Source organism: Salvelinus fontinalis, chromosome 21, assembly GCF_029448725.1.
Source record: "Salvelinus fontinalis isolate EN_2023a chromosome 21, ASM2944872v1, whole genome shotgun sequence".
Lineage (NCBI taxonomy): Eukaryota > Metazoa > Chordata > Actinopteri > Salmoniformes > Salmonidae > Salvelinus > Salvelinus fontinalis.
In genome coordinates, this window is record NC_074685.1 from 13,083,877 (window position 1) to 13,104,884 (window position 21,008).

The 21,008-nt window shown below is 43.0% G+C and overlaps 1 protein-coding gene across 4 annotated transcripts in view; it reads left to right on the forward strand.

The window, feature by feature from the left end:
• The window catches only part of setx (senataxin), a 47,680-nt gene that overhangs the window by 1,963 nt on the left and 24,709 nt on the right, over positions 1 to 21,008 (forward strand). For all 4 annotated transcript variants that reach the window (XM_055873952.1, XM_055873954.1, XM_055873953.1 and 1 more), the window contains exons 2-9: positions 750 to 947; positions 11,282 to 11,492; positions 11,631 to 11,737; positions 11,927 to 12,146; positions 14,700 to 14,807; positions 15,395 to 15,575; positions 15,672 to 15,759; positions 17,258 to 20,851. In XM_055873952.1, coding sequence (XP_055729927.1) covers positions 750 to 947; positions 11,282 to 11,492; positions 11,631 to 11,737; positions 11,927 to 12,146; positions 14,700 to 14,807; positions 15,395 to 15,575; positions 15,672 to 15,759; positions 17,258 to 20,851 — 4,707 coding nt within the window. The remainder of the gene's footprint in view (positions 1 to 749; positions 948 to 11,281; positions 11,493 to 11,630; positions 11,738 to 11,926; positions 12,147 to 14,699; positions 14,808 to 15,394; positions 15,576 to 15,671; positions 15,760 to 17,257; positions 20,852 to 21,008) is intronic.

Genomic DNA, 21,008 nt, shown 5'->3' on the forward strand with positions numbered 1-21,008 from the left:
CTTGTTCTAGCTAGCTAAAATACAGGAAGTAGGCCTTTTTACTATTTGACGGTAGTATTTGGGACCGTAACTGCTGTTAAAGTGAATATTGGTACTTGACACCTCCAAGTCTGCAGGTAGCCTAGTGTTTAGAGCTTTGGGCCAAGTAACCGAAAGGTTGCCAGATCGAATCTCTGAACTGACAAGGTAAAAATCTGTCGTTCTGCCCCGGATCAAGGCAGTTAACCCACTGTTCCTAGGCAGTCGTTGTAAAATAAGAATTTATTCTTAACTGGCTTGCCTAGTTAAATAAAAAATAGTCGCAAACTGACTTCATATCATGGTGTTTGAGACAAAGTAAGCTTTCGGCCCAGGGGCAGACCTTGAAGTGGCTGTCTTCTGCCAGTTTTCTCACCTCATGGCCAGGGTTTCACACCCAACTCAATGGGATTCTTTGTTGCATAAGGCTTCCTGGGGTACTTGTTTCTTGAATGTGAACTTGTGACCTTGCTGTACTATCCACTTGTTATCTATTGTGACTGCTCAGGCAAATGCCAGTGTCATAAACATTTACCAGTTTGTAGCACCAAATACATTTCTACAGATTTGATTTAGCCGGCCAATGCTGCTCATTGATGAAGTGGATGTGTGTCAGCAGAACCAACTAGTTCATTGTCCTCAAAGGAGTACATTCTTGCATGTTTGATGTCAAATGTTAACAAGTGCAGGAGACCAGGTCTATCAACACTCTCTCATCTTGTCCCTTGTAGATGAGCATGTGCCGTTGGTGCACGTCATTGGGTGACGATGTTGCAAAACTGCTCCAGAGGTACTGTGCTGGGTCTTGGTTAGCAGAGGATGAGAAGGCAGTCAACGAGGAGAAGGCCCTCAACGATGACCTCGATAAGTGCCTGGAGTGTGTGGTAGCATACCATCGGGCGAAGGAGGAGTTGCCTGGACTGCACCGGGTAAGGATGAACCATACAGTGGTTGCTCAACTGAAAGTTTTGCGCTATGCTGCTGGACTTCAAAGTAATTTGTGGTTTAGTACGGTACTCTGCATCACTACTTCATTGCACAAGACCAGCGCAAGGGGGAGTTAGAGCACTGATTATGCTTTTGGGTTCCAAGGCGCTACTGTGTCTAACTGACAACGAATTGGCGACATAAACCAAATAGAAAGTGATAATTGTGCACGTCTTCAAAATTGAGATCATTGAGATGAAGATGATTGAATTTAGAACAATACTGTAAGAATTGCAATTCCTCTGTCCTGCAGCTCACACCCATATGAATACACATTTTTTTTTAATCAAATTTTATTAGTCACATGTGCCGAATAAGGCAGGTGTAGACCTTATAGTGAAATGCTTACTTACGAGCCGCTAACCAACAGTGCGGTTTCAAAATATAGATAAAAATGAGAGAAGTAACAGGTAATTAGAGCAGCAGTAAAAAATAATTATATGCACACATACATACAGGGGGGTGCCGGTTAGTTGAGGTAGTATGTACATGTAGGTAAGAGTTAATGAAAGTGACTATGCATAGATGACAACAGAGAGTGGCAGTGGTGGGGGGAGGGGGCGGCAATGCAAATAGTCTGGGTTGCCATTTGACTAGATGTTCAGGAGTCTTATGGCTTGAGGGTAGAAGCTGTTTCGAAGCCTCTTGGACCTAGACTTAGTGCTCCGGTACCGCTTGCCGTGTGGTAGCAGAGAGAAGTCTATGACTAGGGTGGCTGGAGTCTTTGACAATTTTTAGGACCTTCCTCTGACACGCCTGGTAAAGAGGTCCTAGATGACAGGAAGCTTGGCCCCAGTGATGTACTGGGCTGTTCGCACTACCCTCGTAGTGCCTTGCGGTCGGAGGCTGAGCAGTTGCCATACCAGGCAGTGATGCAAACAGTCAGGATGCTCTCGGTGGTGCAGCTGTAGAACCTTTTGAGGATCTGAGGATCCATGCCAGATCTTTTTAGTCTCCTGAGGGGGAATAGGATTTGTCGTGCCCGCTTCACAACTGTCATGGTGTGCTTGGACCATGTTAGTTTGTTGGTGATGTGGACACCAAGGAACTTGAAGCTCTCAACCTGATCCACTGCAGCCCCGTCGATGAGAATGGGGGCATGCTCAGTCCTGAGGGGCCCCTGTGTTGAGGATCAGTGTGACGGATGTGTTGTTACCTACCCTTACCACCTGGGCCCGTCAGGAAGTCTAGGAACCAGTTGCAGAGGGACGTGTTTAGTCCCAGGGTCCTTAACTTATTGATGTGCTTTGAGGATACTATGGTGTTGGAAGCTAAGCTGTAGTCAATGAATAGCATTCTCACACTGGTGTTCCTTTTGTCCAGGTGGGAAAGGGCAGTGTGGAGCGCAATAGAGACTGCATCATCTGTGGATTTGTTGGGGCAGTATGCAATTTGGAGTGGGTCTAGGGTTTATGGGATGATGGTGTTGTGAGCCATGACCAGCCTTTCAAAGCACTTCATGGCTACAGATGTTTAGTGTTCTTGGGCACAGGGACTATGGTGGTCTGCATAAAACATGTTGGTATTACAGACTCGGACAGGCTGAGGTTGAAAAATGTCAGTGAAGACACTTGCTAGTTGGTCAGTACACTTCCTGGTAATCCGCCTGGTCCTGTGGCCTTGTGAATGTTGACCTGTCTAAAGGTCTTGCTCACATCAGCTGCAGAGAGCGTGATCACACAGTCTTCCGGTACAGCTGGTGCTCTCATGCATGTTTCAGTGTTATTTGCCTCGAAGTGAGCGTAGAAATAGTTTAGCTCCTCCGGTAGGCTCGTGTTACTGGGCAGCTCTCGGCTGTGCTTCCCTTTTGTCTGTAATGGTTTGCAGGCCCTGCCACATCCGACGAGCGTCAAAGCCGGTGTAGTACAACTCGATCTTAGTCCTGTATTGAAGCTTTGGCTGTTTGATGGATCGTCGGAGGGCATAGCAGCATTTCTTATAAGCTTCCGGGTAGAGTCCCGCTCCTTGAAAGCGGCAGCTCTAGCCTTTAGCTCAGTGCGGATGGTGCCTGTAATCCATGGCTTCTGGTTGGGGTATATACTAGAGGTCGACCGATTAGGATTTTTCAATACCGATTATTGGATAACCAAACAAAAGCGGATACCGATTTAATCTGCAGATTTTTATGTATATTTGTATTAATGACAATTACAACAACATTGAATGAACACTTTTATTTTAACTTAGTATAATACATAAATAAAATCAATTTGATCTCAAATAATAATGAAACATGTTCAATTTGGTTTAAATAATGCCAAAACAGTGTTGGAGGAGAAAGTGAAAGAGCAATATGTGCCATGTAAAAAATTCCTTGCTCAGAACATGAGAACATATGAAAGCTGGTGGTTCCGTTTAACTTCTCTAGGGTAGGGGGCAGCATTCGGAATTTTGGATGAAAAGCATGCCCAAATTAAACTGCCTGCTACTCGGGCCCAGAAGATAATGATATGCATTTAACTGGTAGATTTGGATAGAAAACACTCTAAAGTTTCCAAAACTGTTTAAAATAATGTGAGTATAACAGAACTGAAATATTATCAATAATTTAGGCTAAAAACAACCTGAGGATTGAATATAAACATCGTTTGACATGTTTCTATGAACTTTACGGTTACAATTTGGATTTTGTCTGTCTGTTTTGACTGCGTTTGAGCCTGTGGATTACTTATGAAAACGCGTGAACTAAACGGAGGTTTTTGGATATAAAGAGACTTTATCGAACAAAAGGAACATTTATTGAGTAAATGAATGTCTGCTGAGTGCAACCATATGAAGATCATCAAAGGTAAGGGATTCATTTTATCTCTATTTCTGACTTGTGTAACTCTTCTACTTGGCTGGTTACTGTTTGTAATGATTTGTCTGCTGGGCTATGTTCTCAAATAATCGTAAGGTATGCTTTCGCCGTAAAGCATTTTTTAAATCCGACACCGTGGTTGGATTCACAATAAGTTAATCTTTAAACCTATGTAAAATATGTTTTGTTTTCTTAATTTTTATAATGAGTATTTCTGTATTTGAATTTGGCGCCCAGCAGTTTCACTGGCTGTTGAAGAGTTGGGACGCTAACGTCTCACGTACCCTAGAGAAGTTAACATTAGTCTAAAATATTCCCATTTAAGAAGTTTTAGGTTGTAGTTATTATAGGAATTTATAGGACTATTTCTCTCTCTCATTGTATTTAATATACCTTTGACTATTGGATGTTCTTATAGGCACTATAGTATTTCCAGCCTAATCTCGGGAGTTGATTGGCTTGAAGTCATTAACAGCGCTGCGCTTCAAGCACTGCGAAGAGCTGCTGGCAAAAGCACGAAAGTGCTGTTTGAATGAATGCTTACGAGCGTGCTGCTGCTTACCACCGCTCAGTCAGACTGCTCTATCAAATCATAGACTTAATTATAATATAATAAATACACAGAAATACGAGCCTTAGTTTCCAAATTTGACCGTATTAATGACCTATCATTTTGAAAACAAAACATTTTTTCTTTCAATGAAATACGGAACCGTTCCGTATTTTAGCGAACGGGTGCCAACCCTAAGTCTAAATATTGCTGGTATATTGCACAACCTTCAATGTTATGTCATAATTATGTACAATTTTGGTAAATTAGTTCGAAACGATCCAGGCGGCCCAAACTGTTGCATATACACATGGTTGATTTTACTAGGTTATGTGAAGATTGTTTTTTTATAAGATAAGTTTAATGCTAGCTAGCAACTTACCATGCCTCCTTACTGCACTCGCGTAACAGGTGGTCAGCCTGCCACGCAGTTCTCATGGAATGCAATGTAATCGGTGTCCAAAAATGCTGATTAATTGGTCAACCTCTAGTATGTACAGTTGATATCGGAAGTTTACATACACTTAGGTTGGAGTCATTAACTTGTTTTTCAACCACTCCACAAATTTCTTGTTAACAAACTGTAGTTTTGACAAGTCAGTTGGGTCATGCACAAAGTAGATGTCCCAAGTAATTTTTCCGACAATTGTTTGCAGACATATTATTTCACTTATTTCACTATCACAATTCCAGTGGGTTAGAAGTTTACCTACACTAAGTTGACTGTGCCTTTAATCAGCTTGGGAAATTCCAGAAAATTACGTCATGGCTTTAGAAGCTTCTGATAGGCTATTTGACATCATTTGAGTCAATTGGAGGTGTACCTATGGATGTATTTCAAGGCCTACCTTCAAACTCTGTGCCTCTTTGCTTGACATCATGGGAAAATCCAAAGAAATCAGCCAAGACCTCAGAAAAACAATTGTAGACCTCCACAAGTCTGGTTCATCCTTGGGATCAATTTCCAAATGCCTGAAGGTACCACGTTCATCTATACAAACAATAGTATGAAGATGACCTCCAGCAGGCCACATGCACATTTGTGGCCTGCTGGAGGTCATTTTGCAGGGCTCTGGCAGTGCACCTCCTTGCACAAAGGTTGAGGTAGTGGTCCTGCTGCTGTGTTGTTGCCCTCCTACGGCCTCCTCCACGTCTCCTGATGTACTGGCCTGTCTCCTGGTAGCGCCTCCATGCTCTGGACACTACGCTGACAGACACAGCAAACCTTTTTGCCACAGCTCGCATTGATGTGCCATCCTGGATGAGCTGCACTACCTGAGCCACTTGTGTGGGTTGTAGACTCCGTCTCATGCTACCATTAGAGTGAGAGCACCGCCAGCATTCAAAAGTGACCAAAACATCAGCCAGGAAGCATAGGAACTGAGAAGTGGTCTGTGGTCACCACCTGCAGAACTATTCCTTTTTTGGGGGTGTCTTACTAATTGCCTATAATTTCCACCTTTTGTTTATTCCATTTGCACAACAGCATGTGAAATTTATTGTCAATCAGTGTTGCTTCCTAAGTGGACAGTTTGATTTCACAGAAGTGTGATTGACTTGGAGTTACATTGTGTTGTTTAAGTGTTCCCTTTATTTTTTATAGCAGTGTATAAGTTTCCCTGCATTAAAGTCCTTGGCTACTAGGAGCGCCGTCTCTGGATGAGCGTTTTCCTGTTTGCTTATTGCGGTATACAGCTCATTGAGTGCAGTTTTAGTGCCTACATCGGTCTGTGGTGGTACAAAAAATATGAACTCTCTAGGTAGGTAGTGTGATCTGCAGCTTATGAGAAACTCTTCCTCAGGCAAGCAATAGCTCGAGACTTCCTTAGATATCGTGCACCAGCTGTGGTTTACAAAAATACATCGACCGCCGCCCCTTGTCTTACCAGACGCCGCTGTTCTATCCTGCCGGTACATTGTATAACCAGCCAGCTGTATGTTGATATTGTCGTCATTCAGCCACGACTCGTTAAGCATAAGATGCTCGTTTTTAATTTCCCGTTGGTAGTTTAATCTTCCCAATAACTCATCCATTTTATTGTCCAAAGATTGCATGTTTGAGAACAGAATTGAGGGGAGTGGGGGTTTATTCGATGGGCGGCCTCTTTCTCCGCCTCCTCTTCAAGCAGATCATTGGGGTCGGGGCCTGTTCCCGAGGGAGCCGTATATCCTCAGGCCCGTCAGAGTCGTGAAAGAAGAAAAAGGACTGCTAGTCCGTGGTGAGTAATCGCAGTCCTGATGTCTATAAATGATTTTCGGTCATAAGAGACAGTAGCGGCAACAGTATGTACAAAAAAATAAGTTACGAACAAAAAAGCACTATCGGATGGGGACAAGAAAAACGTCTGCCTTCTGCACTGGCGCCATCTTATTATTTTTGTTACTGCTTGTTAGTATTACTTAATAAAACTGTAACACTAAGGTTTTTATTCTAAGAGAAACTTGGACTACAATTATGGTTTTGAAATGTTATTTTGCTCTTACTGTAATACTGTAGCGTACTCCTGACCTGTCACGTTGTACAGCACCCGAGTGGCACAGTGGTCTAAGACACTATCACGGTGCAAACTGTGTTGCTACAGATGCTGGTTCTCTCCCTCTAAAAACACAAATAAATAATTATATATAACAAACTGGCTTTATTTACAAATTAGTAACAATGTCTAACCCCACTTTCAAGAATGGGCTTTTCCCCGCTCACTTTACATTATTTGAAAACAAAATAATCTCATCATTTTTATATCAAAGCTATTAATTAATTTAGAATTATATAAAAGGCCCTTACATATTCTCACAGATATATTACCAACCTTTTTCACAAGTGTAGCAGGCTGTGAATTCTGCAAACAACGTTTCTATCAGGACAATATATATTGGTCATGGCTCCCGAGTGGTGCACAATGGGATTGCCTTGCAGTTCTCCAGCTTTATCCAATGAGATGGCGTTAGGTGCACGAGGTTCAAGGCACGAGTGCAGGAGGCACAGAATGGGCGGCTGAGTAGCGCACAGAAGACAGACCTTGCCCATGGGGAAGGGAGGAGGAGGAGGAGGGGGGGTGGATCCCTTTTCCACTGGGTAGCACAGAGCAACATTTTAAGGGGCATTGCTGTAATAATGGCGCTGACTAGGTGAACGTTCCCGCTGTTCTTAGTGCCGGTCTGTTTTAGTTTGAACGTGCAATGTAACTACTAATGGTGTGAAAAATGCCCCTTAGATATGAATTCGGAGGGCAGAAATGATTAAATATTAGAGCATTAGATCTCTCAATTAAGGCGTCAGTCAAACGATATACTTAAATCCAAACTGGATTTATCTACCATTTCTATTATGGGCTGCTGTAATCGATGGGGGCTCAGGGCGGTACCATTTAGCTCATCTGATGAAGGTGCACATGGATCAGATTCAAACTTTGAAGACTGGGATCAAGTCCTTGACGGCAGACCAGGAGAAAGAGAAACATTATCTGAGGGCAGAGATATGGGCGAAAGCTGACGCGTTGGCGTAGAGTCACGCGTCATTGGCGGAGAGTCAGGCGGAGAATGACGCATTGAAGAGGGCAAGGAACAAGATGGAGTCACAATCCATGCCAGGCACACCTGTGAGCTCTGGAACTCCACTTCCGACAGGCAGAGTCAAGATACCTGGCGTGTTAGTCACGTTGTCGGTTCACCCTGACATTTCCATTCCTCTTCTGACAACAGAACTTGACCAACTGCTCACCAGGCACAGCAAGGGCCTTCCGGACCGTTTTGCTATTCCAAGGATGTGTAACCGAAGAGATACCATGAGTGGACACAGAATACCAACTGGGATGGACCAGTGAACCTCCAGGCGTTCATCATTAATAGTGTCTCAGAAGTTTCTGTCCGTGACTGATGCAGCCTGAAAAAGCATCAAAGACAGGGTTAATGAGTACTTGAGGTCACTGAGAAAGTCTGGACATGGCCTGATCTCCCTTATGTAAGGAATTAGGCACTTTCCCATGTTTACTACAGTATGTACTGTAGGCTATATTTACTTGTCAGACTACACAGTAGCCTGATAAGCCGCCTGCATTTGTTTATCTTCAAAATGCTTTATCCAAATGTTTAAAGTGTGTGGGCGACCTCATGCAACCGCAAAATGTCGCATAAAGCATTTACTGTACTGTATTTCTTCATCAGCATCTTTATGCTTTCGTTAATAAAATAATAAAAATTATCTTTAAAAATGCAGATAATTATTTCCTTATGTGTCCATAACAAATTACTATGGGTATTTATATCACTGAATGACATTTATTGGAATAAAGTAGGCTGATGAAGGTAAACAAATTGTTGCTTTACTGGAAAATACTCTATCAAACACACATGGTCACGTTGTACAGCGCCATTATGGCTATTAGCAGGACAATAGACTTGCCTAGGAGGGTAGAGCTGGGCAGTATACTGTATTTTATGAGGGAATGGTATTGATGCAGGGACCGGTTAGGGTTTTTACTTTACCTTCTATACCAGTATTTGAATGTTAGGTTTGTTAAATGTGATGTGCTGTGTGTAATGTCAATGTTTATAGTTTAATTCGCTATTTTAGTCATCGCTCTTTCTAGCTAATAATGTACTGAGAGAGAGCAAACGTCGCAGCTTATACAGCCTGATAATACCAGTGATGGTGTAGACCTAAATCAGCATGTTGTTTGTGCAACAGTATCCTCTAAATCAAAGAGGAATATGCAAAGCAAGAATGTTAGCTACATGAAGTAGCTAAGAGAGAACATGCACTGTAGCCAAAGCTTATAGGGTCCCCTACGAAACACTTGACACTTTAGTTTGTACCCTGTCGCAATAACTCCCTGGCATTTTAATTTGTTGTCATCTCAAACAACACTGTATATAGAATAACTATCTTCAAAGTAATGACTCGGAACGTCGGGTTTGAAATGAAAGCTTCTTTTAGTAATACTACATGTTCACGTTACATTTAACAACTTTAGATTCTACAAACAATAAGAAAGTTGCTAGCGATAGTCAGGATAATCACTTGTACATAACTGGCGCATTCTCTCTCTACTTCCTGTCGCAAGGCATTCTGGAACTTGCAGTCGAAAGCGTAATCCAATACAACAAAATATGTATGTAGTTCTCTCAATCTCCAACACACAAATTCTAATACAATTACATGTGTAAATAACTGTAAAGAAAATATCTTTATAAAGTTACAACACTGTATTCAAAGTGCCCACTATTATATTCAAACTATAGAATTAGAATAGTCATTCTATTTCCATGATTCCAACAGTTTTGCTCTAATTCACAAGTCAAATCGCAATTGCAACATTTGGTTAAATAAATCCTAGATTATTTGCCCATATAGTGCAGTCCTACGTGGCAGTGTGGGAATTCTCAATTGAGCAGTGGTGTAAAAATACTTGGAAGAACTACTGAAGTATTTTTTTGGTATCTGAACATTATTTATTTTGACAACTTTTACTTCACTACATTCCTACAGAAAATGGGGTACTTTTTATGCTATTTTCACTGACACCTAAAAGTACTCGTTACATTTTGAATGCTTTGCAGGACAGGAAAATGGTCCAGTTCACGCACTTATCAAGAGAACATCCCATGTCATCTACTGCCTCTGATCTGGAGGACTCACTAAGCACAAATGCTTTGTTTATAAATTGTCAGTGTTGTATGCCCCTGGCGATCTGTAAATGTAAAGAAAATGGTGCCATCTCGTTTGCTTAATATAAGGAGTTTGAAATTATTTATACTTTTGCTTTTTCCACCACTGCAATTGATTGCAGGAATGATAAGTGCTGAAATTTGTTTTGGTTGAATTGAACAGTATAAAACAGAATGGAGAAAGACCTGTTGAAATCACTTAGTGTGAATGTCACCCTAGGATCACTCACGATTCATAAACTAAAAATATATATATAATGTTTATTTTTATATAAATACCGTGATATAATATTTTGGCCATATCGCCCAGCCATAAAGGAGGGTAGGGGGAGAATCCTCCCATCGTCAAATGTATTTCTTAGTTAGGTTGGATGTATCACAACCGGCCGTGATAGGTTGCAATTTCAGTTTAATCTTCCAGAAAGACGGAACAAATAATACCACATATTGTGGTTTAACTCATATCCTAATTGATACTTTTGAAACCATTAACATGTGGAAGGGGGGGTATAATTGTTATTATGGATCACATCAAGACTGTGATTGGGAGTCCCATAGGGACATTTCTCTCCCTCTAAAAACATACAAATATTTAGCCCTTTATTCAAATTACAATCACTCACTTTTTTGTTGTTGAAAATGAAGTAATCTCAAATATAATTTATATTCATATATAATCAAGTTGATGGCACAGTCATATAGCCCCGGCACCTACATAAAGCTTATGCTCTTAGTACTGTAGCCTACTCCCGATCGTCACATTGTACAGCGCCATACTTTCTGATCCATCCTAACGGAAACCCCAGAATGTTAATCAAATTAAGCAAAATGTGGTAGTATATGGGATTGGTTATGTTCTTACAAAAAAGGTTTTAAATTCTTTAGTAATGCCAATATTGAAGACTATCAAATGCTTCTCAAAGATGCCCTCTGGTGGTCAAACTAGCATTAATGGTAAAAATGGCTAACAATTAAATAATGTGCCATAGAATTCTGCAGCAGCCCACACAACTTTTGAAGGAGGAAACTCTATGGTTTGTAGTTGATTAATCCACAAAGATGAGTATTAAAATAAGACCACAATATGGAGAGGCAGGTGTGATCACAAAAAAAGGCACGTACTTGATATACTGTAGTCAGTGTCCACATACCTTCCCTACGTTTTTATCTACTCCTTTACTCAACCCCTTTAATCTCTCTTGCTCTTTCTCCCCCTCTCACTCACTTATCCCCCTCCCAAAATACTCTCTCCCACACAGAGGCTATGGGAGTTGGAGACGTCCAGGCTCCTGGACTTGTTTTCTCATGCAGCAAAAGACGCAGAGCCGGCTAAGGACCTCAGCTATGTAGAAGAGGACGGCCGGGAAATCGGAGTGTCAAACATCAGCCCCGCAGTGTACGAGGACCGTCTGGGGGTTCCCCTGTCAGAGGTCCTCAAGTACCCCTACCTGCTTGCATCCCCTGAATTGAGTGAGTACTTTCATTTAAATGTAGTTGATGGATTCCCTATAAATGCCCCCAAACCAAATTTAGGAATGAAGCATGCTTGATTAAGTCCCGGACTGTGCTCTTGGTGGGTTTAAATTCATCAGATGTTCTCTTTTCCAGGTGAAATGTGTGTTGAGGCAATTTGTAAGATGGAGGAATATAACTCCTTCCGGGTGTGTTCTAAAGATCCAGGGATCTACCTCCTCCTCGTCCACCCCAACGAGACGGTAATAACTTACCTGCTGAATTGTTACAAAAAAACAAATGTGGAATTATTGTTTCCCTGGTAATAAAATAAATATATAAATTTTCTTTATATTTGCTAAAGAGCTTAAGGCTCTCGTCTGTCTGACATGGTCGCAAAAGCTTCTCAAAGTTTTTACGGTCATAACTTCTGCTGTTATTTATTCTTTCAGGTCAGGCGGTGGGCAATTGGTGCTGCAAGGTCTTTAGGGAAGGTGGACCGAGACGACTTTTATGACCTTCAGGACATCTTCACCTGCATGTTCTACATTGTCGAGCTTAGAATCCCCCAGAACTTCCCAGACATGGATACGTCCTATGATCCGACGACTAAGATGACATTGCTGCAACCGCATCTTTACGATTCCAAAAATGCCAAAAACTACTGGTTGGGTATGTTTCTTTACCCTGTGTTCACATTTGGGGTTCTTCCAGACCTTTCTTCAAGAGTGTATGTTTTTTGTGAAACAACTGATAAATGCTCGATGTTAAGTTAACCATTTCTAAAGTGCAAACAACTACTAAACCCGTTATATGATCCACAGCAGTGTTTTATACGCTGAACAAAACATATTAACGCAAAAGATTTTACTATTACAGTTCATATAAGGAATCAGTCAATTGAAATAAATTCATTAGGCCTTAATCTTTGAATTTCACAAGACTGGGAATACAGATATCCATCTGTTGGTCTCAGATACCTTTAAAAAAAGGTAGGGTTGTGTATCAGAATCATTCAGTATCTGGTGTGACCACCATTTGCCTCAAGCAGCGCGACACAACGCCTTCAAATAGTGTGGATTAGGCTGTTGATTATGCGCTGTGGAATGTAGTCCACTCCTCTTCAATAGATGTGCGAAGTTGATGGGTATTGGCGGGAACTGGACCACGTCATACATGTTGATCCAGAACATCCCAAACATGCTCGATGGGTGACATGTCTGGTGAGTATGCAGGCCATGGAAGAATTGGGACATTTTCAGCTTTCAGGAATTGTGTACAGATCCTTGCAAGATGGGGCTGTGCATTATCATGCTGAAACATGAGGTGATGGCTGCAGATGATTGGTACGACAATGGGCCTCAGGATCTCATCACGGTATCTCTGTGCAGTCAAATTGCCATAGATAAAATGCATTTGTGTTTGTTGTCTGTAGCTTATGCCTGCCCATACCATAACCCCACTGCCACCATCAGGCACAATGCTTACAACGTTGATATCAGCAAACCGCTCACTCACATGATGTAAAAAAAAAAAAAAAAAAAAAAAAAGTTAAATGTAAATGATGCCTTGCACGCTTTCTTTCCAACTGCCCGGTAGAATTTAAACTTCCCTGAGACGGTTTCTGACAGTTGTGCAGAAATTCTTTGGTTGTGCAAACCCACAGTTTCATCGGCTGTCCGGGCGGCTGGTCTCAGACGATCCCGCAGGTGTTGAAGTCAGATGTTGACGTCCTGGGCTGGCGCAGTTACATTTGGTCTGCGGCTGTGAGGCTGGTTGAACCTACTGCCTACTGCCAAGTCTGTAAGCCGCCTCTGTCGTTTTAGAATCTCAGCAAAAAAAGAATCATCCCTTTTTCAGGACCCTGTCTTTCAAAGATAATTTGTAAAAATCCAAATAACTAAACAGATCTTCATTGTAAAGGGTTTAAACACTGTTTCCCATGCTTGTTCAATGAAACATAAACAATTAATGAACGTGCACCTGTGGAACGGTTGTTAAGACACTAACAGCTTACAGACGGTAGGCAATTAAGGTCAGTAATTAAAACGTTGGACACCAAAGAGGCCTTTCTACTAACTCTGAAAAACACCAAAAGAAAGATGCCCAGGGTCCCTGCTCATCTGCGTGAACGTGCCTTAGGCATGCTGCAAGGAGGCATGAGGAATGCAGATGTGGCCAGGGCAATAAATTGCAATGTCCGTACAGTAAGACGCCTAAGACAGCGCCACAGGGAGGCAGGACAGACAGCTGATTGTCCTCGCAGTGGCAGACCACATGTAACAACACCTGCACAGGATCGGTACATCTGAACATCGCACCTCCGTTACAGGTGCAGGATGGCAACAACTGCCCGATTTACACCATTAACGCACAATCCCCCCATCAGTGCTCAGACTGTCCTCAATAGGCTGAGAGAGACTGGACTGAGGGCTTGTAGGCCTGTTGTAAGGCAGGTCCTCACCAGACATCACCGGCAACAACGTTGCCTATGGGCACAAACCCACCGTCGCTGGATCAGACAGGACTGGCAAAAAGTGCTCTTCACTGACAAGTCGCGGTTTTGTCTCCCAGGGGTGATGGTTACTTTTGTTCAGGGACACATTATTCCATTTCTGTTAGTCACGTGTTTGTGGAACTTGTTCAGTTTGTCTGTTTAATCTTGTTATGTTCATACAAATATTTCCACGTTAAGTTTGCTGAAAATAAACACAGTTGACAGTGAGAAGACGTTTCTATTTTTGCTGAGTTCGGTAGAGAAATTTAAATTACGTTCTCTGGCAACAGCTATGGTGGACATTCCTGCAGTCAGCATGACAATTGCATTCTCCCTCAACTTGAGGAATCTGTGTCACTGGGTTGTGACAACTACATTATAGTGTCCTTTTATTGTTCCTAGCACAAAGTGCACCTGTGTAATGATCATGCTTTTAATATGCCACACCTGTTGTGTGGATAGATTATCTTGGGAAAGGAGAAATGCTCACTAACAGGGATGTAAACAAGTTTGTGTACAAAATTTGAGAAATAAGCTTTTTGTGCATAAGGAAACTTTTAGGTTAGATTTAATTTCAGCTCATGAAATGTGGGACCAACACTTTACATGTGTTCAGTATTGATTTTATTGAGCAACAGGGTAAACAGTACAGAATGTGAATAGAGAACTTGTTAATGAGCAACGCAGTCAATATTAAGCGTCAGTTTATGCCCTCTCCCCACCCCCAGGTATCTGTATGCTTCTGACACAGCTGGATGCCCAAGCTATGGACTCCCTGTTCCTGGGGCCAGACAAACAGGCCAACATACTGCTCTGTATCCTTAATGCCTTGAAGGGTAAAGGAATAGCTACTTTGTTTTCTGCCTATCTTAAACTGTTTTTCTATTTCCATTGTGCCAAATGAACATGATGCTGGTCAGTAGCGCTAATTTGCTCTCTTCAGTTTCTTCCTTTTGAGTGTAATAAATGTATCCTTTTTTATTTAACCAGGAAAAGACCTTAATGGTTAGAAACCTATTTTGCAATAGGGACCTGGCAAGCGGTCAGTAGGAAGAAGTCTGAGTGTACATACAATACATTCAAAATAATTGCAATGGTCAATTACATTTTCTTCTATCAGGGCTTTAAACACAGACAGCGATACCCTCTCCAGTTTTTTAGTCTTTCGTAGTTCGTTCCAATACCAGAGAATGTTATAGTTTGTTTTGTTCTCCCACATTTCAGCCCTTGCCCTAGGAACTGGGAAAGAGCCCTGACTGTGAGCATAGGCTGTGATGTTAGTTGGGAGCAAAGATATGTAGGGAGTAGCCCAGCACTGCCTTGTACACAAGTATGTACCAGTGCTTAACCATAGTCCAACACAGATAAAAATGAACCTTCCTAAATGACTTAGCTCGTAATATGTTAACGTTTATTTCCCCAGATGAAGAACCATCCAACGAGATGGATCCCTTCTGGCCAGTCTTGCAATGTTTTATGGTGATCTTGGATTGTTTGGGCTCCAGGTTTTGGGGTCAGATTGAGCCATCCCAAGCCTTCCAGGCCATCACACAAAGCCCTAGCTACTCTGCAGAGCTCGAGAGCATCAGACAACAAACCGTGATGTACGTGTCACTCTTCATCTTGCCTTGAATTCTTTCATATTGTTATTTCTTCCAAGTTAAGCATATGGTTGATACTATTCTTCTTTTGCTCCGTAGATCACGGGTTAAAACAGAAACTACATGTGATGATGACATGGTGACCTGCAGTCAGATGGTATATGACAGTAACACCAAAGTGAGCAAGGTAATAACATCCATCTGTTGCATTTGTATATTATTAGTTGTACCTAATTCCTCGATGTACATCTGTGGTTAGTGTTGTGCACTTGAAGCTTTCCCAAAACATGACCTTTAGTGTAAAAAGCACGATGCGGAACAACAAACCGCTTTAACAAGTTCTTCTCAAGCTATTCTCCCTGATCTTTCTTACAGAAGGATTCAAAGCTTGTTTCATGTGCTACCAGTCAAGAGCGTCCGCTAGTCAGGGACAGTGAGGTTATTTATTGTGAACTGTCTTTGCCTCTCTAGGGAGTGTGGGACGGTAGCGTCCCACCTGGCCAACATCCGGTGAAGTTGCAGAGAGCAAATTTCAAATTAAATTGCTTAAAATATTTAACTTTCATGAAATCACAAGTGTAATACATCAAAATAAAGGCTAATTTGTTGTTAATCCAGCCGCCGTGTCAGTTTTCAAAAAGGCTTTACGGCGAAAGCAAACCATGCGATTATCTTAGGACAGCGCTCAGCACACAAAACATTACATACAGTTACCAGCCAAGTAGATGAGTCACGAATGTCAGAAATAGCAATAAAATGTATCACTTACCTTTGATCTTCGTATGGTTGCACTCAAGACTCCCAGTTACACAATAAATGTTTGTTTTGTTCGGTAAAGTATATCCAAAAACCTCAATTTTGTTGGAGCGTTTTGTTCAGTAATCCAAAGGCTCAAATGCGGTTACAACAGGCAGACAAATTCCAAATAGTACCGGTAAAGTATGTAGAAACATGTCAAACGATGTTTATAATCAATCCTCAGGTTTTTAGCCTAAATTATCGATAATATTTCAACCGGACAATAGCGTCGTCAATATAAAAACAAGAAAGGTGCGCTCTCGGTCGTGTGCAGCAAACAGCTCTGGGGACATCCCACTATCCACTCACTCAAAGTTGTCATTCTCCCTAATTTTTCAGAATAAAAGCCTGAAACAATGTCTAAAGACTGTTCACAACTAGTGGAAGCCATAGGGAATGGAATCTGGGTCCTATCCCTTTAAATGGTGGATAGGCTTTCATTGGAAAAAGAGTCATTTCAAAATAATGGCACTTCCTGGATTGATTTTCATCAGGTTTTCGCCTGCCATTTCAGTTCTGTTATACTCAGACATTATTCAAACAGTTTTAGAACCTTTGGAGTGTTTTCTATCCAAATCAAATATGCATATCCTAGCTTCTGGGCCTGAGTAGCAGGCAGTTTTACTTTGGGCACGCTTTTCATCTGGAGGTGAAAATAGTGCCCCCTACCCTAGTGAGAGTAGGAATAACCCAACTTGAGTTAAACATGTGGGGTACATCTGTGTGCAGTGGCCTTTAGTTTGATGGAGCCACTCCAGGCGTGACACATGGTTTTATTAAATGTCATATTACAAAATACATTGAGTTGGTAGAAGGTATGTTAACTTCCTATGCATTTCTGTAATCTTATGTAATACCATGTTATGTATTACTATTTTATTTTGTAGGGAAGCAGACGCTCACGTGGTGTGGCTAGCAATGTGGTCTATGAGGATATGAGTTCTCTGGTCAATCTCCTGCATTCAGAAGTGGGACAGGCATTGCGTGTGCACGACAGCACATTTCTCTGGTTCATCCCCTTTGTGAAATCTGTTATGGACCTTGACGAACACAGCGTCCTATACATTACTGAGGTTGTCCACTACCTATGTGGGGAGATCAGCACAGACCTCCCGACGCCCCAGGTTTGCATATGTGACAAGGTCACAGAGTTCTTCACTCTTATTCTGGTCCATATCATCGAATTGCACCTGGGGAGTGGCCGCATGAACATGCTCTATTACTGCGCTCCCAAGTGGGTGAGCGTGTTGGTGAAATGTTCCACCCTGCCTGGTGACGCTTTCGTCCATACCTCGGAAGGTCCAGTTTCTCACTCGGTGTCTTCCACATCCTCCTTAAGGGTCAGTGTGCCCCGAAAGGCCTCTACTAGCAGGGCTGTTCCACAGGCATGCATGCATATCATCCGGTCCCTGCTGAAGGAAGGGACCAGGCTGAACCCCAACAGCAAGTGCCACCACTTCCTGAACCGTCTGAACAAGCACCTCAGAGAAGGGCAACAGAGGGAGTGGAAGCTGATTAGGTCGGAGATTCAGGAGCTGCAGATCTGTCTGAAGGACTATGTCAAGATGATGATGAACAGGCCAACCATAAGTACTTCTCCACCTGAACCGCTGGACATTGAGGCAGGGCCTGTGGCACCAACCACACCACCACTTCAGTCAAGCAATGACCCCTCGGGACCTAGCAGCTTAGCTGAATTTAACCCTCCTATAAAACGGGAAGGGTTGTGGGATGATGTCGAAGGCAGTACATCTGGTGGTGGGGATTCTAATGGAGTTCAGAGTGGGTGGGACATAGACCTAGCGTTGCTGAAAAAGGAGCCCCTAACCCCTGAAGAGGAGTTTGTAGAGCCGACTAATGATTCTAGACCAACCCAAGACAACGTAACTTCCTTGAGGGCAGATCCAGAGAAAATACAGGTGATCAAATCCAGACTCGGCCAGCTTATGACCAAGAAGTCCAAGTCTGAGAGAGCCAGGCCCTCTGTAGGACTCAGTGAATTCGGTAAAGAGAAATCTGAAAATCTGTTGACCAGCCGTAGAGAGGAGGCATCCAACCTCCACGGCATTAGCCGGCCCCCCCCATGCCTCCAAGAATCCGTGGACAATGTGCCCCTCTCTGTTTTAAAAAGTAATCTTAAAGGGAAAGAAGGCTCCAAATCCTCACGAGATCGGAGTAAAGGAAACTCGAGACAATTTGACCGACCACTATCTCCACCAAAGTCAACTTCTGATGTAATTGTTATATCTGATGACGAGGCTACATTAGATGTTGTTAGAGCAAGAAGTACTGAGTGTTTTTCTGAGACCTCCCAAATAAAAAATGAACCAGATGCCTCTGACCAGAATCCTAGTCCCTGGCGTGATTACGATGGAGACATGAGTGAGTCTCAGGTGTTTGAATTTGAAACACAGGAAGATATGGCCTCTGCCTGGTCCAACAGAGATTCGGAAAGTAACATACCACCTGAAAAGCTCAAAGAAGATAGCCCTGTCAGTCCAACTTCAAGAGAGCCTTTATCAAGCTGGGAATGTGATACACAACCAATCTATGACGAGGACATCGAAAGAGCCTGTCAGCAGGTTGAGAAGGAGCTTGAGAAGCCTAAGACCCCACCTCAAGGGCTGAAACGGGCCATTGTTGTCAAAAAAAGAAATCTTCTTGTTGATGCAAAACCATTGGCCTCCAAGTGCCTGAGCAAGAAACCTACGGTGGTAGAAAAACTAATCAAAGAGCCTGTGAAGGATGCTCCCCATGCAGTCACACCGCCATTGAGAAATTGCAGTTCAACGGTACGTTCAAACAGACTGGAAACTGAGACACACTTTTCCTTCACCACATCAGCCTTCTCACGCAAAACGTCATTAACTCCAGCCATTGTCCCTCCTAAAAAAGTCAGAAAAGCCACAGAGCCTGTGTCCACAGCTGAGAAGCTTGGCCTTAAGAAGAAGGTGCGAAAGGCCTTTGATCTCTCCCAGGGATCACGTGATATTGTTGGTGATCTGAGGCACCACGGCGCTACAGTCAATGTCCCACAGGCCAAGAAGCCTACCCGACAGACCAAGAGGTCGAAGGTGACCTTCCCTCAGAAGAGAGTGGTCAAAGGGAGTAACAATAAGCTGTTCCAGTTCTTCAGGCAGAGCAAGCAGGCATTGGGAGCCGGAATCTCTGCAAAGGCAGAGCCAATGAAGAGAAATCCCAAAAAGATTGATGAAATTCAAACTCCCAGTTTTGTTAGAGAGGAGGACGATGAAGATGAGGACCTGCAGTGTTCCCAGCTAGATCCTACCCGTCATGAGGAACAGCTGACGGTCAATTGTAGCTCTCAAAGAGCCAATGAGAACAAACCAGCATCCTCCAATACAGTGAGTAGTGTGGTGTCCAACATGGACAGGCAGATCTCTCCATACTTTCAAAGGAATGATGATGTCACACCTGGACCTTCTGGTCAAGTCCCCAAAAGCAATGAAGGTGAAGATTATGATGCAGAATGGATGTACCTCACCCAAATGGAGCCAACTGAAATGGAGATGTGCTCGCAGATGGAGGAGGAGGAAGAAGAGTTATTCTACACACAGCGGGACCCTGTAGACATGGACATTGACGCAGACAGCCAGATGCCCTTTGAGGAAAAAGGAGGGTCTTCAGACTGGACATGGCCTAAACAGGCAAACGAAGGGCAAGAGGCTCCACTTGCCACACAGACTTTTAAGAAACCGCATACTCCGCCACCCTTGCGCTCTAGCTTGACTCAGGATGATGATCGCTTGTTCCTGAAACCAGGAATGTCTCCTATGTCGGTTAAAAAAGCCAAGCCGTCCACCACCAAGATCTACGCAACCTCAAGCTCCAGGAGTGCCTCCTTGGTGCAAGAGATGGAGAGGACTGCCAATGCTCCATTGTCGGCTTCTTCTGCCCCTGCTGGAAGAGGTAGGCCTGCCCGGCCAGTTGTGCCTGCCCGGCCAGTTGTGCCTGCCCGGCCAGTTGTGCCTGCCCGGCCAGTTGTGCCAGCACGAAGCCCCTGTGTACGACAACCACCTCCTTATCCAGAGGTTGGTCAGTCTCTTCCACTGAATCGACTCTTATACAAACCCATTGCACCACAACTACCACCTAAACCCAATCCACCAAAACAACCACCACCCAGACCTGAACAAAACATCCCCCGTCCACCTGGCCAGCCCCTCCGCCCTATCCAGCACAGCAACATAGGTTCCACCCCCCAGCCCTCCACCTCCAGGCACTATGGCCCTTCCCGAAGTCAGATGCCCAACCCAGAGGTTGGCTTCAGATTTGACCCCAACTACCTAATTCAACACATCCTGAAATGGACCTTTGATATGTTCAGTAACTACAAGCAGTTTGGTATACCCTCTGAGGTATGTGAGTTACCGTTGATGGAAGTAGGCTTCAGCTTCAGCTCTTATGATGAATACTACAAGACCTTTTACCCCCTGCTTCTCACCAACACTTTCGAGGAGGTGAGTAGTCAATTTGTTACGGAATAGATTGTGTAACTCGTAACTCTGCTATGGTGCATTTAGGCTGTAGGCAACTGAGAAGAATGGTCAGTCTAGCATTACAAAGGTATTTGATGTTTTGACAAATTTTAGTTGTGAGTAATGAGTCACAACAGTT